At 39.0% G+C, this 26,106-nt stretch overlaps 1 protein-coding gene across 1 annotated transcript in view; it reads left to right on the top strand.

The window, feature by feature from the left end:
• SLC35F1 (solute carrier family 35 member F1) overlaps positions 1–26,106 on the top strand; it is a 573,453-nt gene that overhangs the window by 473,988 nt on the left and 73,359 nt on the right. The window contains exon 4 of the mRNA XM_020971644.2: positions 15,054–15,213. Coding sequence (XP_020827303.1) covers positions 15,054–15,213 — 160 coding nt within the window. The remainder of the gene's footprint in view (positions 1–15,053; positions 15,214–26,106) is intronic.

Here is a 26,106-nt window from a genome sequence, read left to right as displayed (position 1 = left end):
ACATTATACTTTATACCATATTGATTTTTGTACTCGTCTTATTCCACTATTAGACTGCAAACTCCTTGATGACAAAGGACTGTTGAATCACTGTATTCAAAATCTTAGTATCATAAAACTAGAGCTGGAAGGAATGTCAGAAGCCATCTAATTTAATGGGTTTTTTCCCCTATTACATGTAAAAATAATTTTAATGTTTGGGTTCCAAATTCTCTTCCTCCCCCCCTTCCCTCCTCACCTCATTCAGAATTTAATATAAGTTATATATGTGCAGCCATGCAAAACACATTTCCAAGTTAGTAATGTTGGAAAAGAAAACACAAACCAAAAAATAAAAACCAAGAAAAGTAAAGGAAAAATATGTTTTGATTTGCATTCAGACTCCATCGGTTCTTTCTCTGGAAATGGATAGCATTTTTTCAAAAATAAGTCCTTCAGAATTATCTTGGAGCATTGTATTGCTAAGAATAGCTAAATCATTCAGAGTTTATCACCATACGATATTTTTCTTACTATATACGATGTTCTGGCTCAGCTCATTTCACTTTATATCAGTTCACATACATCTTTCCAGGTTTTTCTAAGAGCAACCTGCTCATCATTTCTTATAGTGCAATAGTATTCCATCACACTCTACACAGTAATTTGTTCAGCCACTCCCTAATTGATGGACATCCCCTCAATTTCCAATTCTTTGCCACCACTAAAAGAGCTGCCATCAATATTTTTGTACATATAGACCCTTTTCTATTTTGTTTTTTTATCTCTTTGGGATACAGACCTAGTAGTGGCATTGCTTGGTCAAAGGATTTGAATGGTTTTATAGCCCTTTGAGCATAGTTCCAAATTGCTCTACAGAGTGGTTAAATCAGTTTATGACTTCACCAAGAGTGCATTAGTGTCTCAATTTTCTCACATCACCTCCAACATTTGTAATTTTCCTTTTCTGTCCTATTAGCCAATCTGACAGGTGTGAGGTGGTACCTCAGAGTTGTTTCAATTTGCATTTCTCTAATTATTAGTGATTTTAAACATTTTTTTCATATGCCTAAAGATAGCTTTGATTACTTCATATGAAAACTACCTGTTCATATTCTTCAACTATTTATCAATTGAGGAATGGCTCTTAATTCTATAAACTTGACTCCATTCTCTACATATTTCAGAAATGAGGTCTTTATCAAAGAAATTTACTGTAAAAATTTTTTTCACCTTCTGATTACTATGTATTTCTTTCCATTCTATTTTCCCTATTCATCCTACTCTCTCCTTTCTCCCTGCCCATTCTCAACAGTGTTATGCTTGTCAGAAACCATCTTGTCCAACCTCCCCCACTCACTTTACAGATAGGAAACTAAGGCCCAGGGAAGCTAAAGTGACTTGTCCAAGGTCCCACAAGTTCGCCATTTCTGTCAGAAGTTTTTTTATTGTTCAGTCATTTTTCAATCATGTCCAACTCTTTGTGACCCCATTTGGGGTTTTCTTCTCCATTTTGCCATTTCCTTCTGTAGCTCATTTTACAGATGAGGCAACTAAGGCAAACAGGCTTAAATGACTTTCCCAGGGTCAAATATCTAATAAGTGTCTGAGGCCAGATTTGAACTCAGAAAGATGAGTCTTCCTGACTCCATGCCCATCACTCTATCCATTGTGACATCTAGAGGTACTACCTCCTTTTAGTATCTGAAGTTCATAATCTTAGTGTTCTCCTGGAAAGTTTACTCTCCTTCACACCTCTTTCTTACCTACCCATCTCACATCCCCCCTTGATCTATACTCACACAATTATCACCTTAGCTCAGGTCCGTGTCACCTCTCCCTTAGATTATTTCAACAGCCTCCTAATTAGTCTATCCACTTCATGTCTCTCCCTTCTCTGTGCTTTTGCAATGACCATTTCCCTTATCTGGAATGGGTTTCCTCCTTCCCTCTGCCTCAAAGAGTCCCTTTCTCCTTTTAAAATGAATCTCTGACACCATCTTCTACATGAAGCCTTTTCTAATTTCCCCAACTGCTAGTGCCTCCTCCCCCAAATACTTTATATTTAACTATTCTATATATAGTTGCATTTACTGTGTTTATGCTATATATGTTTGTATATGTAACTGCTGTCTCCCCTATTAGAATGTAAGCTTATTGTGATTATTTAATTATTTATACTTGCATTTCCAGTTACTAGCAAAATTTTTTGTCACATATTAGGTGCTTAATCAACACTCTCTGATTGATTGATTAATTGAAGCCTCAGAGGCAGGATTTGAATCCAGGTCCTCTGACTCTAAAGCCATTGCTTTTCCATTGTACCCCAAGTATTTTCCAATGTATAGATATAAACCTATGGAATATGCCTTGAGGCTCTATCTCTTGGTCAACATTTTTATTAGTAACTTGGATGCAAGCAAACATTAGTTGATTTACTGATAAAAAAAAAAGAAAGGTTGGGTATGGAGTAGGAAGAAATAGTAATTTTGTTGTATTGTGGAATCCAGATACCTCAAAAGGCCGGACCAATAGACAAAACCTGGAAATATGAAATTTGGTAGAAATTAATGCCAACTCCCTACAGTTATTTAAAAGCCATCTATACAGGTTTGTGGTTTAGTCACTTTTAGTTGTATCCAACTCTTTATGACCCCATTTGGGGTTTCCCTGGCAAAGACACTAGAGTGGTTTGCTATTTCCTTCTCCAGCTCATTTTACAGAGAAGGAAACTGAGGCAAATAGGGTTAAGTTACTTGCCCAGGGTCACACAGCAAGTAAGTATCTGAAGCCAGATTTGAACTCAGGAAGATGAGTCTTCCTGACTCTAGGCCCAGCACTCTAACCACCTAATTCAGTTTTAGTCAAAAGGGTGATAGGGGCAACTCGTTTTAAGAAAGACATTATGAGACTAAAGGATAGTTAATCTTGGTCAGTTGAAGATTTCTTGAACGCACTGGGGATGATTAACCTAGGGAAGTCTTACTTAGGGTCATAATATCTATTGTCAAGTATTTAAAGAGTTATCACATAGAAGAGGGATAAACTCATTTTAAAAAAAATTTTCAGAAGTGATTATAAGTACCATGTGGTGGAAATTGCAGGGAGGCAGATTTCAATTCAATATAAGGAAGATTTTTTTAAAAAAATAATTAGCTGGGGGCAGGTAGGTGGTGCAGTGGATAGAGTATCGGCCCTGGAGTCAGGAGGACCTGGCTTCAAATCTGGCCTCAGACATATACCACTTACTAGCTGTGTGACTCTGGGCAAGTCACTTAATCACAACAGCCTCACACACAAAAAAAAAATATAATTAGCTGTCCAATAAAGTATGGTAGTAAGTTTCTATCACTAGATGTGTTTCAGTGGGCATTAAAGTTATGCATATCAGGAATATCAGAGAGGGTTTCTGCATGAGATGAGAGGTTGGATTAGATGTCCTTTAAAATCCCTTCTAACTCAAAAATTATATGATTCTCTAAAACTTTCTTCATTAAAATAAGCTGACTTGGCCTTATAAACCTGTACACTAGATTAGTTGAACCTAGTATATGCTTAGTATTTGTTGTTGTTGTTTATCGTTCAGTTGTTTCAGTCAGGTTTGATTCTATGTGTCTCCATTTGAGGTTTTCTTGGCAAAGATACTGGAGTGGTTTGCCATTTTCTTCTCTAGTTCATTTTACAGATGAAGAAAATGGGGCAAACAGGGTTAAGTCATTTTTAGTTGTATCCAACTCTTCATGACCCCATTTGGAGTTTTCTTGGCAAAGATACTGAGTGGTTTGCCATTTTCTTCTCCAGTTCATTTTACAGATGAAGAAACTTAACAGACTTTCTACAGTTATTATAATAATACATTACGTAGGAGCAGCAAGGTGGCACAGTATCTATCATAGTATTTGCACTCTATCTACTGGTTATAGTATTGTTATGTGAATAGGACTTTCCAATTTTGAAAGCTCTTGCATGAATCACTGAAACATTCATTCCATAAAACAAGTATTATTGGCCCAATTTTACATATGACAAAATGGAAGACTGAGACAGCGTTAAGTGCCTTGTCAACAGTCACACAGCTAGCACTTAGCAGAGTCAGGATTAGAAGGTGAGAGAAAGGACTGCATGATCTAGAATTCTTTCTATTGGATCACATCAACTCTTCAAGTGTAAGTTACTCTGGAGGTTTAATGGATTACAGTCTAAATATGAGTCATCAGTGTGATATAGAAACTAAAAAAAAAAGAAATGTTGGGTTACATTAGCTTTAGTGTCAAAAATAAGGAGAACAATATCCCTCTCAGACCACATTCAGAGTATTGTATTCATTGCCAGGCACTACATATTAATTTTTTAATTTTTATTTTTTTAGGCAATTAGGGTTAAGCGACTTGCCCAGGGTAGTAAGTGTGATATTTGGTCTGAGATCGGTTTTGAATTCAGATACTCCTGACTTCAGGGTCGGCGCTCTATCCACTGCGCCACCTAGCTATCCCCGTAGGCTCTACATATTAAAAGATACTGACAAATTGGAGCAAATCCAAAGGAGAGCAGCTGGGATGGTAAAGACATCTTGGAGCCATGTTCATATGAAGACTGGCTGAAAAAAAATGGGACTGTTTAGTGGGAAAAGAGAAGCATTAGGAGGGACCTGCTAGTAGTCTATAAGTCTTTGAAGGGCTATTATGTGAACAAGGGATTTTAATTATTCTGTTTGGCCTTATGGATACAACCAGGATCAATGAGGTCTCTTGTAAGCAGAGGCCCTTAAGCTTAGACTCAAAAGAAGCAAGGGATTCTAAGAGATGAAAGTGATGTGGGAGAGCATTCCAGGCATAGGGGACAGCATATTGCAAAGACCCAGAGAGAGAAGATGGATTGTCTTGTATCAGTCTGGTTAGAATATAAAGCATTCAAAGGGGAGAAATCGAGAATAAGCTTGGAAAGGGAGGCTAGAGCTAGATGTTGAAGAACTTTAACCACCAAACATAACAGTTTGTGTTTTACCTTAGAGGCAATAAGGAGTGTCTAAGTTGAGTCATGAGGTATTAGATGAGCTGCGATGTGTCCTAGTGGAAGGAATTACCATAGTTGGAGTTTCCCATGCTGCCAAAATAACATATCCTTTGTGTATTTGAAAATAACTTGTATCTGCTAGCCTGCAAGAGATTTCTGTTTAATGATCCTAGGCAGTCTTGCACTCCATGTGCAATTCCCTCAATCTCCTAGTAACCTCGATCTCTAAATAATTGTCCCCAATTTTCCATGTCTGAAAATGACCGCTTTTTTTTTCTTTGATAGTAGAAGTGAAGGTACTTCAGTAGCTAGAGGTTTATGAATGGCACCAGAAGATGTAAAGAACTAGCTTGTGATAAATCCTTATGAAGAGTAACAAGAAAATTGGCTAGGCATGAATCACTGTGTAAATCCTGGAAACACACATTTCCTAGAAAATGGATGCCAAATAGCCCAGTGAAACATTTTGTTAGTTTGATTTAGGAGAACCCAAAACAATGCCCCACTGGACTATTTTTAAACAATATAACCCTGAGCAGCTGATAGGTAGTGCAGTGGATAGAGCTCTGGCCTTGGAGTCAGGAGGACCTGAGTTCAAATTTGACCTCAGACACTCAGTACTTATTAGATATGTGACCCTGGGCAAGCCACTTAACCCCAATTGCCTCACCAAAAAGCAAAAAAAAAAAAAAAAGAAGAAGAAGAATATAACCTTGACATTTTGTAAGTGCATACCTACATATGGCTTTAGGTATGTGGTTTACTGAATGTAGGGACAAAAAAATATATTTTTTTAAATAGTCTGAAACAAAAGAGAAGTCATTCTGAATTGGAATAACAACCATAATAACATAATAATAACTAATATACCTAACAATGTATTATCTACTCATATTTACATGGTGCTTTGAAGTTTACAAAGCACCCTGGGAAGTAGGTGGCAAAAATATCAGTATCCCTATTTTACAGATGAGGAAAATGAGTTTCAGAGAGTTGAATTAACTAGGGCTAAAGTCTGAGGTCAAGTATATTCCAGAAAGTCTGTCTCTATCAAAACAGCAGCCCTCTTAGGGATGACATTCTCAGTTACATTTGAAAATGACTCTGGCGTAGTTACATTTCTAGGCCACAGAATTAAAAAGGATAGCATCCCCTGTGTGGCCTGTGAAAGTGAAATTTTCCAATTATAGGAATCTCTTTGCACTTGGCCTTTCAGCTAAGAGACAAGCTTGGTATGTCAGACATTCTGGGGTTTGCTTTTGTTTTTTAAAACCCCTTCCTGATAGGCTTTCAAATTTGCTCCCAGAGAAGGGGCTTGTAAAAAAATCTGTCACCATTACAAGCAACAAGAGATTCACGGATTAGAAGCTGAAGATGGGAGCTCAGTGCTCACCTCCAATTCCCTGAATCACCTTTTCGTTGTAACACCTCAGCTTGGGCCATTGACAGATTGAGCTGGAGTGGCGGGGAGGGGGGGCAGGTTGGGGAGGTTCTTTTCCAGAAGTCTAGCTGGAGGGCAGTGATAATGAGAAGGTGAAAGCAAGAGAAAGAGGTGTTTGAAAGGTAGAAAATTCAATGAACTCTGGAAAGGCAAGAGTAGGTCAATCCCTCATTATTCTGCACTGGACTGGGAGCAGGTGTTTCAGCATTTTTTTTTAAATAATGACACACACTGGCAGCTTTCTCTGTGTAAGATTGACCTTATTCCTATGAATTTTGACTTCTATTTTCCAAAGATTCAGTATGAGTCAGGAAGACCTTCATTTGAGTACTGCCTCTTATACTTACTAGCTGTGTGACCCTGATAAAGTCATTTTACCTCTCTCACTCTCATCTGTAAAATGTGAGTAATAATACCACTCCCCCTCACAGGATTGAGATGAGGATCAAATGATATGAGACGTAAAGAATTTTGCAAACTTTAAAGCCCTATATAAATGTCAGCTAATATTATCAGAATAATATTATATATAATATGCTATGTAATAGTGTTATATATGTTTTATAATTTCCATAGGCAAGTTAGGTGTCTCAATAGAGAGAACACTGGACCCAGAGTCAGGAAGACAAATTCAAATCCTAGCTTTGTGATCCTGAGCAAGTTACCTAACCTCTGTCTGCCTCAGCGTCCTCAACTGTAAAATGGGAATAATAATAGCACCTACTACTAGGGCTGTAATGAAGATCAAATGAGATAGCTATAAAGTTCTTTGCAAACTTTAAAGTACTATATACATGCTAGCTATTATCATTACATGCTAATATATTAGTTGAGAAGGAAATGGCAAGGCACACCAAGAAACCCCAAATTAGGTCACAGAGTCACACATGAATGAATTGACTGAAAAACAAAAAATGTGTAGACTAAAGAACTTCACTCTAAGAGATGTATCTCAGAGTAAATTTCCTTTATATGATATATATTTCTTTATTATAAATCTGAGTAAATTTCTTATTTCAGACATACATGCATGTGTATGATATGCCATGTGTATACATACACATGTGTAAATACACTTTTGTGTATACATTCATGTATGTATGTGTGTGTATTGTATGTGGTGTACATATAGCTTATCCTATGAAACCAGGAAGAGTTATTGCTTAAATGTAAAAATAGAAGGCAATGTTGACTGTTTCCAATTTTTGGTTATTTCTCGTTTCTCCTCTCCATAGCTTCTCTGTACATAGTTATTTGTTAGTTGTCTCCTCCATTACAATGTGAGTTTCTTGAGGGAAGAGACTGTCTTTTTGCCTCATTTTGTATCCCTGGTGCTTAGCACAGTGCCCAGCAACTAGCAGGTGCTTAATAAATGCTTATTGACTCCCTGCTTTCCTCATGTACCATCTCCTACAAAAAGCCTGTCTTGAATGTCTTGTTAGAGCCCACATCTTCTTCTTCCTCAAATTAACATGGACGTCTTCATTTGTGTGCATATTGTATCATCACCCCCTGCACAGAATGAAAGCTCCTTGAGGACTGGCCATAGTTTTCATTTAGTCTTCAAAATCCCAGTGCTTATTGCAGTGGCTTGAAGATCATAAAATCATGGATTCATAAAGGGAGAATGGGAAGAGAACAGAGAAGCCATCAAGCCAAAACTCTTCACTTTACAGGTAAAGAAACTGAGGCTCAAGGGAGATATATGACTTACCCAGGGTCAAACAGCTAACAAGCCTCTCTAGGATATAAATCCAAATCCTCTGACTCCAGAAGTTGTACCTTTCCCACTATACCACACACCCTCCCTAGAGTAGACAATTAATAAATGTTTGCTAAGTTGGGCTCCACTCCTTTAACATAAAGAAACCTGGGCTCATAGAGATTAAGAGACCTGCTCATAGACATACTGTAAGCGTTACAGCCCAGAGTTGAACATGGCTCCTCACTTCAGACCTGGGGCTTCATGCCATCTACCATGTTGCCTTTCTAATGCCGATAGAGGCTCCCTTGTACTACCTGCCTCAGGTGACTGATGTAAAGAAAACTATAAATCTGGAAGCTCTCTAGAAAAGTGAGCTATTACTAAGCCAAAAAGATGCTCCCTAAATATAAGGACTGTTGCATTTCATTGCTGTAATAGAACAATGAATCTGTGATATCACTGATATGAGGATTCCATCTAACAATGCAGATGTAACTGGTCACCATCTTGTAGGACTCATGTACTTGTCATCCTGTAAGTTCACCACAGGAGATCCACCCAATAGGTGAGAGGCCTTCCTTGAGTTCTGATGTTTCAAACATACTGTTGGAGCCCACAGGCTATACATTGGCTATCTCTTTATCTTGTTATGTATATATCCTGCCCATGTCTGAAAGGCATGTTATCCAAATGAAGATGTAAGCCTATAATATATCATTTTGCAAATCAGCTTAAGTGACATAACCCTCACATATAGGCAACCATTGTGCAGTGGAAGGAGAGCCAGCCTTGGTGTCAAAAAGACCTGGGTTCCAGTCCTGCCTCTGACACATAACTGTCAATGTGACTCTGTCCCCACAGTGACTTAACTTCTCAATGCCTCCAAGTAACTTTCTGCTAGTATACGTCTTTTCTAGGTGGCATTGTGGATAGACTTGGTGTCAAGAAAATTTCAGTGCTGATCCTGCAAACAGACATTTGCTAGCTGGGTAATTCTGAGCTATCCACTTATTTCTCAGGCTCAGTTTCCTTACCTGTAAAATGGGGGTAATAATAGCCCCTACCTCATTGGGTTGTTGTGAGAATCAAATGAGATAACATATGTTAAAGCACTTTCAACTTGAAAGCATTTTTTAAATGTTGACTCTGAGATGCAGGGCACATACTGACCTTCCGTGGTAGAGAGAGCTTCTTTCTTGGACAGGTATAAAAAGATTTCCCTTTGGTGGGGTGCTGCCTGCCTAACATGTTTGTAAACACAATATAGCCTCATTATGGAGATTACCTATGACTTTTTATGGCCACTTAAGCATGTAGAGCAATTTCTCCATGTTAGCCTAGTGACCTTGATCCATCTCTTCAATGATTGCAAGGCATCAAAGTAAATGCAATTTTTATAACCCAGAGATATCCTGTTGGAGTCAAAGAACTTCATCAAAAACTGTTCAACCTGCTCTATTCTGAATGAACAGAGTCACAGAATTAGAATTAGAAAGATCTCTAAGTCCTATCTGTACCTGAGAAAGAATACTTTCTACATCAATAATAATAGCTATAATTTATTTGGTGATTTATAAATATTACCTCATTTTATCCTCACAATAAGCCTGAGATGTAGGTGCTATTATTACTCCCAGTTTTACAGGTGTGAAAATCAAGGCAGGTGACTTGGCCAGGGTTACCTAGCCAATAAGAATCTGAGGCTGGATTTAAACTCAGGTCTTCCTGTTTCCAGGCCCACCTTGCTCCCTAACCCAAAAAGTAATCATCTAGGCTCTGGTTGAAAACGTCCTCTGATGAGGAGCCCACCATCTACTCTACTGAGAGAATTCATTCCCAGTTTAGAAAGCTCTGATTGTTAGGAAGCCTTCCATGATGTTGATTATAAGTTCACCTCCATACAGGTTCTACTCAGTGCTCCTACTTCTGCCCTCTGAGGCCAAAGAGGACAACTCTAAACCTTCTCTCACTCAATAGCACATCAAATATTTGAAAGTGAAGAAGTTCTTCAAACAAAAATTCTATTCTCAGATACCATCTTCTTTCCTGGTGTCTCACTTCCCAATCTCCTTTCTCTTCTGAAACCCCTGCCTTCACTTGACAGCAGTGGTAAAAAACACCCCACATCCCTGCTGTCTTCAGTTTCTTGTCTAGAATTTCATGATCCCTATCTATAATATTTTCTGGTTTTATCATTAGTCTCCAGCAGCTAGGTGATGTAGTGGATAATGCCAGGCCTAAAGTCAGGAAGACTCATCTTCCTGAGTTCAAATCTGGCTTCAGACAATTACTGATTGTGTGACCCTGGACAAGTCACTTAACCCTGTTTGCCTCAGTTTACTCATTTGAAAACTGAACTGGAGAAGGAAATGGCCAAACATCCTAGTATCTCTGCCAAAAAAAATGGGATCATGAAAAGTGAGACATGACTGAAACAACTGAACAGCAACAACCAAGTAGGCAGTGGTATCCAGTCTGACAAATTGGGGGAGCTTCTCCATCATGCCCTGGATACATGCCAATAGAGGAAAAACAGCAATAATAGTGACATAGCAATTTAAGGTATGCAAAGCACTTTACATTTATTAACTCATTTGATCCTCATGACTAAAATAAGTCACGTCAGACTTACCTCATTTCTTTTCTGGACACATTACTTGACTTAAAGGGCTGTCATGTGAAAGGTTGATTGGACGTGATCCATGCCCAAAGGGTAGAAGGAACTATGGACACTGTGTGGAACAATGTGTGGAAATTGCAAAGGCAGATTCTGATGTAATCTGGAGATACATTTCCTAGTAATAAGTTTCCTCAAGGTAGCATGGTTGGCCTTAGCCTAAAGAGGGAATGAGTTCCATGTTATTGGAGGTCTATAAAGAGAAACTGGATGACCACATACAGTTCAATATTTTTGTTGAAAATACTCAGTTACAAATTGTTATGCAGTTCCCATGTATGCTAAGTGACAAAGTAGCACAGTTAAGACATTCAGGGTAAGCCTGTCTAGCTCTCTCTGTACCCCTCAGGATGAAGGGCTTGAAACACAAAATCAATTTTTTCTCCATCTGTTATTTTGTACCCATTTTTTCTTGTTTGGAACATTATTAGAGAGGACACCAATGTTTACTTGTACCGTTTGGCTTACTCTATTTCTGCAAGGGAGTAAAAGCAATGAAGCCACAAAACACATGATATAGAGATGTTATAAAAATAACTTAAGTGCCTCATTTTCCGTGGTCATCGGGCACTGACCATACAAGATAACTCCTTACCCGCAATGAGTTTGCCATCTAAAACCACATTTACAAAGGCATTACAAGGATACACACACAAATGAATGAGCATTGAGCAAATTCATATGTGGCTTATATTGCAGAAGCCTGAGGACCCAAATGGCTCCCTGATTAAATAATTGAGGCTAAAGGTATATGGATGTAATTTGAAGAAGCATGTGCTGGGCTCCTTGGGAATTCAAAACATTTTTTATAATATATTATATTCTCATCACCAGCATTCATCATTACTGTGATAAAAATTATTGTAATGTAAATGTATCCAAGAACTGCATACTCAATCCTGGTCTCTTTGGGATAGAGCACTGGGCCTGGAGTCAGGAAGAACTAAGTTCAAATCTATCCTCAGCCACTTCCTAGCTATATGACCTTTAGCCATTGTTTGCCTCAGTTTCCTCATCTGTAAAATGAGGCTAATAATAGCACCTGGCTCCCAGGGTTGTTGTGAGGATCAAATGAGATAATGAATTGTAAAGTTCTTAGCACAGTTCCTGGTGAATAGTAAATGACATATAAATGTTAGCTCTTATTGACAGTATTTCAATTTACTTCTTCATTTTATGCTATAAATATCAGGTATAATTGCTTGTGATCAGAGTTCTTTGACTGGTAAGGAGAAAACCATATCAGGCAACAGTTCTCCTTGCAGTCACTTGTAATAACAATAAAAGTGTCTCTGGGGCAGTTAGATGGTACAGTGGATAGAGCACCAACTCTGTATTCAGGAGGACCTGAGTTCAAATCTGGCCTCAGACACATAGCGCTTACTAGCTGTGTGACCCCCCAAAAAAAAGTGTCTCTGATCAAATTTAAACAGAGTGAAGCCTGTTTCTTCCATAACATTACACGTAAGAAGTTTCTCATATATGTTTCCAGTAGCCAGAGATACAAAAGAGTGTACCTGAAGAGTGTGTCATTAATAACAGCCATTAAACTGTCCTATTGAATTATATGGCAAGTCCGAGAAAGTGGGGTTTCAGTTCAATAGAAGGCGATTATGAAAAATGTTAATGAAAAAGATGAGGCTTGCTCCAAATAGAGAGTTCAGAGCACCTAATTTGGGTCAATCAATGGGTAAACATTTATTGTCGGGCACTGTGCTAAGAGCTAAGGATACAAAAAGAGACAAATGACAGTCCCTGACCTCAAGGAGCTTACAATCTAATAGAATAAACCAGGAATAAAGAAAGTTGGGTTTATGCTGTCAATCAGCTTCTGTGTGACTTCACCCCTCTGGGTCTCTGTTTCACTATCTGTAAAAAGAGATCAGACTAAATGATCTCTGGGTAGTGTAGGGCTAAAGTTGTGTTTATTTCTTTATTGTTTTTTCCTCTAAGGCCCTGTATAATTTGAGGGTGTTCTTGTATATTTCAGAAGGAAGATCATCCACTGTACCACACACAAATGGCTATTGAATGAATGAATGGATGTGGTTGATATTGGTGGTGATTACCAAAAACCTTATCTTTGGTCCATTCCTGTGTAATACAGCAGGGATGCAGACTTTTGGCTCCACTGCCTAAGATCTCCTTTAAAGAATAACAAGATAATAAAATGCCAATAGTGGTTCATGGATCTGAATATTTCCACTATGAAACACCATCACTTTGTATTTAAAAAACAAAACACCGGCTGTTTTATGCTGCTGTGAATGATTCCCTATCAAGCATCATTTTACCTATTAAAGGGGAGTGGCGTCCAGTCCATGCAGACTATCATTAACTGAACTTGTTAATTAACTGTGCTACAACCTCTCTTTACCAAGCATGGTAGCTCCCACTCCATGATACGGCCCCTACTCTTGGCCCCTCCCTCCACTTAATATCCCCACAGTTCTGGCTTGTCATTCAATCGCCATAGCCCTACTTAGCATTCATATAGCCCTATGTCATGTCAGAGTGCTTTACCACCTACAATACCTCACAACACCCTGTGGAGTGAGTTAGTATTCTAGCTTTTCTTTCTTTTTTACAAGAGGGAAAACTGGGACAATGGATAGTTCAGTGACCTGCATAACTCTTAAAAGCACTGGTAATAGAGGAGACATTGGAAACTGGGGAGCCTGGAGTCTGATCTTTGCAGTGTCAGAAAGTTGGTGCATTTTCAGGACTGCTTTGGCTGGAAATAATATTCAGCTTCTAATGGCATGTTGGGGCACATCAGAGGCATACTTGGTTATTTATGAAAATTTCTCAAGGCTGCAGGAAGGCAGACAGACTAATACACTGTTGGTGGTGGTATAAATTGCTCCATATATTCTGTGGGAAAATATTACATCAGAAAAGTGATTAAACTATGAAATTGAACTGAGAAACTATATGAGAAAAGTTATTAAACTTTGACCCAGAGATCCTACTGTTGGCCCCAGGGAGGTCAAATACAGAAAGAAAAGTCTATACATGTCAAAGATTCAGAGCAGCATGCTTTTTGGTAACAAAAAAACAGAAATTAAGTGAGTGCCCAACTGGGGAATGATTGAGCACATTGTGGCATGTGAATATAATGAAATGTTATTGTCCCATAAAAATTAACATAGCGGAGGAAATTGGAGAAAATGGGAAGACTTTTATGAACTGATGCAGAGTGAAATGAGCTATTAGAATGACAATATACACTAGGACTACAAAAATATAAATTATTGCTATTGTTGCTCATCCTTTATTTTCTCAGGGGACCAATGACATCACAAGGGTGATGTCTTGACTTGCCCATAAATTGGATGTGAGTGGGGCAGAGCTGTGCAAAGTCATCAGCCTCATTTTCTCCTCCAGAGCATTCGAAGTCCAGTGGCAAGAAAAAGGGCAAGATGACTAGTTATGGCCCAGGATGCAGTGGGTGACCTTGGCCTTCTAAGTTAAGGTCTTTCCCAGGCTTTGGTTTACCTGAGGCCACACCTATTCAGTGACTGAGGGCTGGGTAAGAGTTGAGACAAAAGATAAATGAAAGGAAGCATCAAATGAAGCCAAGTGGCCTACAAGCTCCTAGGTGGTACAGAGAGCTAGATTTGGAGTCAGGAAGACCTGAGCTTAAATAATGACAGACATTTCCTTAGCTGCATGACCCTGGCCAAATTATTTAACATTTCTCAGCCTTAGTTCACTCATCTGTAAAATGGGAACAAAAAGAGAACCTCCCTCACAGATTGTTGTGAGGATCAAAGGAGATTATGTGTGTGTGTGTGTGTGTGTGTGTGTGTGTGTGTGTATGTGTGTGTATATGCAATATGTATATGTATATATATATGTGTGTGTGTGTATATACACACATATATGTGTGTATGTATATACATATGTGTATGTGTATATATATGTATATGTATATATATACATATATATATATATATACATATACATATATATAGCATTGTGCAACATCTTAAAGGGCCATAGAAATGATTATTATTGTTACTAATTAACACTTTCATTTCCTCAGCCCTGAGTTGAATGGAAGCCCCTTACATGTGACAAATGAATGTTTGGTGATGTACAGTGAATGTTTGTTAATGAAAATCTAATTTCACTGAACTGTACAAACCTGTTAAGCATCTACTCTGAGCAAAGCACCAAACTGACTGTAAAATACCAATATTTTATTCTTGATCCTGTTCTTTCTCTCTAAACAGCTCTTGGACTGCTTTGTCATCCCAGTAGTGATACTCCTATCCTGGTTCTTCCTGCTAATCCGATACAAGGCTGTGCACTTTGTTGGCATTGTGGTCTGCATCCTGGGAATGGGCTGCATGGCAGGAGCTGATGTTCTTGTGGGAAGACAGCAAGGAGCAGGTGAGTCCAAAGAAATTTCTTGCATTGATTTTCTAGATGCAATTCATGTGAGGAGCCACAAAATTTACCTCTTCATTATTTCAAAGTGTCCAATTTCATCAGTGTGCACACTGACACAGATTATGACCCCTTTGACAGTCCTTATGAATTGTTAGGGCCAAAAATTCATCATCTGGTGGCAAATCGTCTATTGGTGAGCCTCTTTAAACTTGACTAGACTAGGTCTTAACAAGCCAGGCATGAAGCCAGGCACTTTATATATTCCAGGCCAGGAGTAGGCAAACTGTGGCCCCTCAAGTCATATCTGTCCTGTCTCCTGTTTTTTTATGGCCTGTGTATAGGGGGCAGGCCAGATTTGGCCTAAGGGCCATAGTTTGCCAACCTCTACTATAGGCCTTTTTCTCTTTAATAGGATCTTCCAGAGTTTGTCTAATGCTGGCCATTAGCCTTCCAAAATATATGGTCACCACCATGCCACTATGAAGTATCAGAGTAGGACTTTCACAAAGGAAAAAGTTTAAGGTTATCAGGAAATGGACCTTGAGAATTTCCTCTTTTTAGTGGAAAAAAAAAGCTGAAGTTCAGTGCAATTGTTGAGTGACTTCAGGAATCATTCAGTCTATGTCTTAAAGGCCAGAGAGATGCAGAATTCTGTCTAGGTATGTAGTAACTATGGTCATGAACTTAGCATCTTCACTTCAAGGTCCTCTACTTGCATGCTTGGCAACCTATCATTTAAGCTTTTCAGTAATGCTCAAGGGAAGAGGAAGTAAGGGCTTTTCAAATTTGAGCTACGAATCAATTATTGATCTCTAGTTAGAGAGCCTTGGTCCACAGCATGATCCCAAAAGTAAATTTTTTGATAATGTTTTTGTTAATGGAGTGTCATTTCTACAGAAATTTCCTTTACAAATATTTTATCTTGATATTACAAATAGATCTGTTAGGGATAAAAAGATGACCCATTTTGTTCAAGTGTGAGAAATGGGTTTGGAATAGGGGGTAAGCTTTTCTCTAAGATTGGTAGTTCATAGGGAATCAGTCTGGGACTGTCCTTTCTCCTACGTGAATGATTTAAGTGTCAAAATGGGAATGGATCTTTCCGTAAGAACAGAACTCTAGTAAAATAAGTACCATGGATAAAGGTTGTTTATTCTGCTATTAAAGTTGCACCTGTAGAATGAATCCTATCAGGCAGAGGGTGACTAGTGCTTGTTTTGGACAGGATTATTATGCTTTCTCTCCCCTCCCTGTCTATAGTCAATTAAGGTACTATAATAGGCTACCTTGGTATGCATGTAGACACAGTCAGTATGTTTTCTGTTTTATAAATCTGGTCACCCTTGTACAATCTGTTTGAACAACTCAGACAATATTGTCTTTGCCTGAAATATTGACGTTGTTGGTCTGAAGGCACTATTTGGTTACACAATAATCATGGGATTATTGAATCATAGATTGAGAGCTGAAAGGGACCTTAGAGATCATCTAGCTTAGGGATTCTTAACATGAGTGCATTGATAGATTTCAGAGGCTTTTTGAACATAGAGGAAGAAAAAAAATCACATCTTTATTTTCACTGACCTCTAACTGAAATTTTTATAAACATCATTCTGAGAAGGGGTCTGTAGGTTTCATCAGACTATGAAAGAGATGCATAACACACAAAAAAAGGTTTAGGAACTCTTGATCTAGTCCAACTATCTCATTTTACAGAAGAGGAAACTGAGTCCCAGGGAGATCAAGTGACTCACTCAAGATCATTTAGCTAGAGTCAGAATTTGAACCAAGAACGTTCTCCTATTTCCTTTTGCACTCCAGTCTCTGATGGCCAGCTTCTTGCTGGCCAGCAACTTCTTGCCAAGTCCAGCTCCTCTTCATGTATCTTTGATTCAATCTCTTCTCATCTTTAATGGTAGCTTTCTCCCACTACCATCCCCAGGTTTTCTCTAATTCATCCCTTTCTACTGTACTATGCTTATTCCCTGCCCTCAAGCACCAGCTTCATTCTCTCTGTGATTGCATAGATATAATAGGCCTGTCCCAGCCACAGACCTGGGTGGCCAGAATCTTAGGAAGGAGAGACCAGGATAAGAACCCTGAGACTAGTTGAAACTACCCTCAGGGTAAAGAGTGAGGGGTCAATCAGCATAACCAAATTAAAATGTTTAATGATAACTATAATTTATGGGGTGCTTGAAGGTTTGCAAAGTTCTTTACAGATATCATTTCCGTGACATAAGGTTAAATGAATTTATTTCATTTAGTTATCTCTACTAATAGCATACCGTGTTTGCTGTTCTTCCTCCACCTCTATCTACCCAACAATTCTCTGTATATCCCTTGCCTGGGCAAATGAAGCTTTAGCCGAGGTGCTCTCTATTAAAAAGGAAAAAACACAATGTATTTGGGGGCCATTCATAATAATCTTCTTTGGAAACAATACAGACATGAGTAAACACATCCCACATCCCCAAGTGAGACTTCAGCTGCCTGTTTATGGCAGAGACTACAACTGGTTTTATGGCACATAAGAGAGGGGTTTTAGAAGAAGGAGACATCATCATTATGTTTTACCTTCTGTGATACTGAAATGGTGCCATACCCAGTTAGCATTATTACAGGACATACCCAAATCTAGGATCCCAAGAGCTCATTTTACACCAGAGTCTTGGCTGGCCACAGCTTTCCCTTCTCATGAAGGCATTTGAGAATGAAGAATGAATAACAACAACCTCATTCAGCAGGTTGAATTGTTCCCTGATCAAAATAGTTAGAAATGCTGCTTGTGAGATGGAACCAGACAGCATTTGATTTCAACCTAGCCTAAAGACCTCATTACTCTTTCTCTTCCCCCGGCCAATCATAATCATAAAGCTCAAATCCCAGGCTGATCAAGTGCTTTTTGGGTAACTCCTTGAAGGGTAATATTCAGCCTATTTACCCTCAGGTAGACATTTGTGATGGCATGAATCATCTATTCTAAAAATAATAATCCAAACTTCATTAAAGTGCATATCGAAAGTATAGTCCAAGATAGATCACTACCCCAGTCCAGAGAGCTTTTCAAGGAAAAGAATGAGTTTGACAATCGATTTTCTGCTATTAAATCCATGCTGCCCCACTTTGGGGTGTTGGGAGTTGTCTGGCAATTTGACAATGGATAAGTAATCAATCTGAGATAGCTTCTTCTTTGTCTCAACTCCAGAAAAGACTTTAATTCCACTTCATTGGAATGTTTTTATATTCAATAAAATTCAACCCCATCAACATTTATTAAGTGTCTACTAGGTACAAGTCATTATCTGCATGGAGATCCTCTTGGAGTGATTTTTGTCCATAAAAGCTGTTGATAGCATCAGGTATTCCCCATTCTGGAGAAAATTCTCAGAGCATAGAAGATGACATTTGTGCCAGAATCGTTGCTTTGGACTGCTGACCTGATGAGTTTGACCTTGTTGAGAGACAGAAATTGAAGACCTCCCTCAGGCCTTGGACCATAGATATAGGGCTATGGGGGCTGGAAGAGCTACAAGAGACCTCACAAGCCCTAGTCTAACTCCTTGTTTTGCACTGACAAAACTAAGGCTCAATGAGGTTTAAGTGATATGCCCAAGGTAACATTTGGAGTAGACAGCAATGTGGAGGGGATGTGGAGCTTTTGAACTCATGTCCTCTGATTCCAGGCTCATGTTCTTTCCATTGAACCACCATCTAAATCCACTTTGGAGGGGGTCTCACTTTGGAGGTTCAAGTCAGAACAAAGAGCAAAGGGTCATAGTTGATGGGTACTGTCTAGCTCTTTGTATGAGAAAAAAAAAAATTGTAACTGCTTATCCAGCAAAGGAAGATTTTAGATTTAGATAGCTCCAGAACTCTTCTAATGCACTTGAAAAGAGTTGGTTTTTGCTGTTGTCATAATTAAAAAATAGATGTCACTAATATGTGTATTTACCTCTGCACCTGTGCTCTGTGTGAAGTACTTCTTGTCAGCAGCACAGCCCAGAATCTCTATTTATTCATGTTTAGGGAGGAGACATTCATTTAAAAAAAAGCTGCTTCAAATATTTTAAGCATTTAGAGTTTGCAAAATGACCTTAACACAACCCCCCCAAAATAGATTCCTGCTATTCTTATGCATCACTAAAATCAAAAGAAAACAAATGTGAGGCTATAAGAAAATAACAAAGCTAAAAGGAAAATCAATCAACTGTTTATTAAGCACTTACTTTGTGCCAGACACTATGCTAAGCATTGAGGCTACAAAGAAAGGCTCCTCCCCTCCCCCAAAAAAAGTTCCTATCCTCAGGGAGTTCACATTCTAGTGAGGGAGGCAACAGGTGCATAAATACAAAGATACAAGATACCTATGGAAGGTAACCTTGAAGGGGAAGGCAGTAGCTGGAAAGACTGGGAAAGGTCTCCTGTAGAAGAGAGATTTGAGCTGACTCTTGAAGGAAGACAAAGAATCTAAGAAAAGAAGGCAAGAAGGAAGAGACTTCAAGTGAAAAGGCACAGTAGCAATGTATTGTGCTAGCAAGTACACCAATATGGCTGAATTGTAGAGTAGATGGAGCACAAGAAAGTGTAAAAAAACTGAAAAGGCAGAAAGAAGGTGGATTGTGAAGGGCTTTAAATGCCAGACAGATGAGTTAGTGTTTGATTTGGGCTCAAAGGGGAAGACATTGAGCTTTGTTTTAGATATGTTGAGTTTGAGATCCAGTTTGGGACATCCAGCTTGAAATGCCCAGCAGGAAGTTGCTAATGTGAGGTTTTGGTTCAAGGGAGAGATTAGGGCTCAATAAATTATCTGGGAGTCATCTACGTAGAAATGATAATAGAACCAGTGGAATTTGTGAGATTAACAACTGAAATAAAGTAAAGGGAAAAAAGAGAAGAGGGCCCAAGACAGAACTTTGGGGGGCACACAGTTAGGGAGCATGACATGAATTTAGCAAAGGAGAATAAGAAAGAGCATTCACAAAGGTAGGAAAAGAGAACCAAGAGACAGCAAAGTCTCACACACACACACACACACACACACACACACACACACAAAATAGAGGGGGTGAAAGGATATAAGAGGAGGTAGTCAATAGTGTCAAATGCTACAGAAGGATGAGGATTGAGAAAGGGCCATTACATCTGGCAATTAAAAGATCATTAGTAATTTTGGATGGTGGCAGCTAGGTGGTGTGGTGAATAGAGTACTGGGCCTGGAGTCAGGAAGGCTCATCTCCAAGTTCAAATCCAGCCTCAGACATTTACTAGCTATGGGACTCTGGCAAGTCACTTCACCCTGTTTGCCTCAGTTTCCTCATCTGTAAAATGAGTTGAAGAATAAAATGGCAAACCTCTCCATTATGTATGCCAAGAAAACTCCAAATGGTGTCAAGAAGTGTCAGATATGACTGAACAACAAAAAATTTGTATGGATCAGTTTCAATTGATTGATGATATTAGGAAACCAGATTGCAAGAGTTTAGAAGACTGAGAGGACAGAAGTAGAAGAATTAGTAGAGACTGTTTTTCAAGGAGTTTAACCAAGATATACAGGAATATAGGTATCAGGGAAGGATCAAGTAAGGGTTGTTTTTGGTTTGGGAGTTTTGTTTTGTTTTTTCTTTTAGGGTGGTAGAAACAGCATGTTTATAGGCAAAAGCCAGTAGATAGGTAGAAACTGAAGATCAGAGAGAGACTGGGAATGATAGTGGAAGGAGGAAATCTTCTGGGGAAGACAGTAGTGATTTAAGGTAGATGGTAGCCATTTTCTAGAATTGGAATTTGGCAACAAATTTTGATCAAAATAACTTGCTTTTACAGAAGGTATCTACTACCTTTCAACATAGTCTTTTTTGCCAAGATATGTTTCTCCCATTTTATTTTCCAATTATTAAAGATTTTAAACATCCATTGTTTGAGTATTCACTATGTATACCCATTTTTTCCCCCTCTTCCTTTAAGTTAAAAAGAATTCAACTAATCACCAACTGATCATCTGTTCACAAATCAAGGCATTAGATCTGATAATTATAAATATCTGACTGATAAATCATGAGTATAAAATGCCCAATTTTCCAAAATTTGTTGACAAATCTAAAAGCTTCCCATAGGTGCCTTTACCATAAAATACTGTCTCACAGGGTTCAACTTGATGAGCACATTTTGCTTAAGTTTGGCCAATTGAAGGCCTCTTAGCACATTAAAGGCTCAACCAAGCCACTGTCTGCTGGAGGAAGCCTTTTCTAATCCCCCTAATCTTAGTTCTCTCTTTTTCCTCAGATTTTCTTAAACTTATCTATATGTACCCAAAGCCCACTGAAAAATAGGTAAAATCTTTAGGGGCTGAAAATGCTTTTTTTTTTCTTTTGGCCATGTATCCCCAGCCCAGTGCCTTTCCCATGGTAAATGTTTTTTTTAAAAAATATATATATATATTGAATTGAATTGGACTCATCCTCACCATGTGCTCTTTGACCTATTGATATGTGATTATGAGGGACAAAATTCATCCCTCAAAAAAATGGTGCATGACTTCTGAAATTTCCTCAAACTTGCCAAAGAAGAGGGCTAAGGCTTTTCCTGCTGAGCCATTGTATTTGCATTAATTGGCATCCCAATCCCAAAATTTATCACCAAGCAAAAGGTAAGAAATACATAGATCAGGGAACTGGGGAGAAGCAGGGAAAACAAGTATAGTTCTGGATTTTTAGCCAGAAAAGGGACCTTAAAGGTCACTCTCTTCAACTCTCTCATTTAAGAGGTTTTGTTTCTCACCCATACTATATAATAATAGCTAGTATTTTTTGTCACATATTAAGGATTGTAAAATACTATAAATACGTTATATCATTCAATTTTCACTCCAATCCTGTGAGGCAGGCAATGCAATCCTTAATATCCCCATTTTATCAATAAGGAAACTGAGACAGAGTACCTTTGCCTAGTATCACAAGGTTAGTAAGTGGAAGACTAAGGTCTTAAACTCCCATCTTATGACTCTATATCCAGAACTATTTCCACTCTTCTATGCTATTTCTCTTAATATTCTGTCATATACATTACAGGAGGATCACTAATTTCCAAAGAATTCAAATTTAATAAAATGCACAACAAACAGCTATTCTTGAAAACAATTTAATTTTTGATGAGCCAGAAGACATTTCAGGATCATGCAAGAACATGACATCATTATGATGAACTTCAATTATCTTTATATTAATAAAGTGCTGATCACTAGAGTTTTCAGTTAATAGAATTCCTAGATAACAGAGAGTTCATTGTGCATTTTTCAAATTTGAGCATTAAAATAAATAAAAGGTCAGTGAAACCATATGATCTGTTTTTAGTATTTTTAAAAGAAAAGATTGGACCTCCCATCCTATAAAAAAAAAATAAATATACATGATAATTTAACTTTTCTGCACAATATAATGAATTCTTTGAATTTGCTAAACATCATTATTTTATAGCTAAAGGCAAAAAAAAAGTTAGCTAACATACATGAGATTACAACAGACATCCCAAGGCCTGGATATTGCAGCACTGCCTCTTCTTAATGACTATTTGTATATGTGTTCTTAAAAGCATGACCTTCTGGACCCCCAGAGAGAATCACAAAAGCGAGCCAGAAATCATGGCATTCTATACCATATATGTCCTTCAAAATGATCCCTTGAGCCTTATTTCTATGATGTTGCCAGTGCTTAGAACAGGCATGGAGTTCTTTCAGAACTGTCTGCCAAGCCCATTTATAAGCTATGCAAGAATATTAAGGGAATGGAGAGAGGCCACGGGAATGGAAAGGCTACCTGCCTGCTGAGAATACTGCTTGTGGCCTGGTGCTCTGATTGCACGCTCCTGCCTTTCTCCTGGAGTTTCTATTTATATAACTGCCAGATCTCCCCAGGGATAACCATCTGCCTACCTGGACCACTACCTCTTGTTTGCTGCCAGACCCCTGCTTGCCATCTGTACCACCAAACTGCTGGGAATTCCAACCATTCTCCAGATAACAGAGAATATTTCTGAGCCCACCCACCTACCTATCGTAACTTCCTTCCTCTACTTGCTGCTGAGACCTGCCCCAATTTCCTGTTTCAACTCAGCAAGACTGTCTAGTTTCCAGTTCCCAGACAGCTCCTGTCTAGCCGGTCCTGCCAACCACTAAACCCCAGTACTGACAAAAATGGATTTCAGCTGTTTTCAAAAACCTAATCCAATCTCAAAAAAAGCAAGGTTTATACCACAGCTACAGATGAGCAAGACACTGGGATGCAATCTCTGAAAGCAATTCCAAAAAAAAAAAATGCCCAAACACATACTGTACTCAAAATTGTTATACAGTATAGTTTCCCAAGTGACTACTTTGAGGAAATCAGCATTCATTTTGATGTATAATCCTGGTCTGTTTCTTTAAAAAACAAACAAACAACCTTCTTATCTCCTCTTAGTGCCTCACAAAATAGAAGCAGGTATATTGGAAAGCATATGTAATCAGTGAGTACTTACTAAGTGCTTTCTATGTGGCAGGCATTGGACTAGGATCTGGGAATATAAACACAAAAATGGCCTCTGGGAGTTTATATTCTATTAGAGGAAACAACCTACAAATATAGAAGCATATGCAAAATACAGGGTGTTCCAGAAGTCTTAGTGCTGGTTTAGATTTAAAACTAAGCTCAGCTGACTAGGCCAGCCAGCTGCTGCAGGGCAGGAACCAAGCAGGCAGGGCTTTCCTGTGTTAACACCTGATTACAAGGAAAAAGAAGGCCGGACTCCAATGTGTGGGGCAATTAAGGACAGCTGCTTTCTCCCTGGCTCAGAGCCATGGGAAGAGAAAATTGTGTTGAGGGGCAGCAGGGGTCACCTCTCCCCAACTGGGCTGGCTGGCTAGGCTCAGTGCTAGCAATGGTCTCAGCTATTGTTCTCCACTGAAGCTTTTCTCAGTGTTTGAAGAGAAGAGCAGAAAAGTCCAGATCCCAGGCTGAGTGCTTGATTCTACAAAGTGTGCCAGGCCTCAGGATGGAAGTGATCCACTTTTTCACCCTAGAGTACAGCTTCCTCCTTCCCAGCCCTCCCTAAGAACCAATTCCAGCCACCTTCTAACACTATCTTCAGGGAGTTTCTGTTCCAAGACATCCACTGCTGTGCATTCTGGGATGGGTGTACCTCCCAAGATAATTTGGGTGGGGAGCTACTAGCTGCTGGAAGGATGAGGAAGTGTCTTTCGGCTGGTTGAGATGAGCTTTAAAGGAAGCCATGCATCCTAAAAAACAGATCATATGAGGGAGCACATTCCCAGGCTTGAAGATTGGCCCATACAAAGGCATGAACATGGGAGATATAACATTGAATGTGAGGAAGAACAAGAAGGCCATGCTGGCCAGATCACAATTTCCTAGGGAATGGCTTCTTAATATTGCCCAGTGAGTTAGTTTGGGGCAGCAAGGTGGCACAATGGATAGAGCTCCGGCCTTGGAATCAGGAGGACCTGAGTTCAAATCTGGTCTCAGACACTTGACACTTACTAGCTGTGTGACCCTAGGCAAGTCACTTAACCCTGATGGCCTCACCAAAAAGCAATTAAAAAAAAAAGGAAAGAATACTGCCCAATGGACAAAAAAAGAAGCATAGCTTTCCTCCTTCCCACCCAACACCAACTACATTTGAGCATGTACTGGTATACTTTTCAGATTCTAATTTATATTACATTAATAATAATAATTAGCATCTATGTGCCATTTTAAAATTCATAGTGCTTTACAAGTATTAACTCATCTTATCCTCATAGCAACTCTGTAAGGTAAGCAGTATTCTTATCCCCATTGCAGATGGGGAAACTGAGGCCAAGAGAGGTTAAATTATTTTCCCGAGGTCACACAGCAAGTGTCTACAGCAGCATTTTAACTCAGGTCTTCCTAACTTCAGGTCAAGCACTGTATCTACGGAGGAAACTGAGGGGCAAAGAGGTTAAATGTCCAGGGTCACACAGCTAGTATCTAAGGGAGGACTCAAGCTCAGGTTTTCCCCAGTTCAGCACTCTATGCATTGGCCACCTAGTTGTTTCCTCCAGGAACCAGGTCTTGTTATATTTGTTCCTCTCTCCTAGGTTGTATGCAACAGGTACTTAAGAAGGAAGGAAGGAAAGAAGGAAGGGAAAGAGAGGGGAGGGGAGGAACAAAGAAAGGGAAGGAGGAAAGAAGCAAGTAAGGAAGCCCTGAGGAACCAAAGTTACCAAGTTTCCAAGAAACCGAAGTTCCCCTTTTATGATCTGCTTTTTAGAATCCATAGCTTCCTTTAATGCTCATCTCAACTGGCTATTTTTTCATAGGTAAAGTTGCCATGTCCACTTTTATAGACCTTTCAGCCCATACTCTCTTTCAGAGATGTACATCTATTTATTAGAGGCAAGTAGATGGCGCAGTGGAAAGAGTACCAGACCTGGAGGACTCATCTTTGTGGGTTCAAATCTGACCTCAGATTACTAGCTGGGTGACCTTGGGCAAGTCACTTAACCCTGTTTTCCTCAATTCCTCATCTGTAAAATGGGCTGAAGGAGGAAATGGCAAAACACTCCTGTATCTTCGCCAAAATAAAATTACCAAATGGGGTCACAAAGAGTCAGACACGGCTGAAACTACTGAACAACCACAAATCCATTTATGCATGTTGGTATGTCTCTGGGACCTATACTCAGTTGGACAAGACCAGAAATTCCTCCCTGGCTAAGCCAGGATGTAGTCATAGAAACCTATTTTCCTTCTCTTCCCTCATCCATTGCACATCCTACTACACTGAGCAGGAAAGTTGAACTAATTATGGCTAATGTTTATATGAGAAACTTGTTGAAATATTAGATTCAAATAAAAAAGCCATATAAGATTTACAGAA

The sequence above is a fragment of the Phascolarctos cinereus genome, unplaced genomic scaffold, assembly GCF_003287225.1.
Source record: "Phascolarctos cinereus isolate Bilbo 61053 unplaced genomic scaffold, phaCin_HiC Scaffold_5;HRSCAF=322, whole genome shotgun sequence".
Classification (NCBI taxonomy): domain Eukaryota; kingdom Metazoa; phylum Chordata; class Mammalia; order Diprotodontia; family Phascolarctidae; genus Phascolarctos; species Phascolarctos cinereus.
Note: the sequence above shows the minus strand (reverse complement) of the source record. Positions and strands in the feature narration are given on the sequence as shown.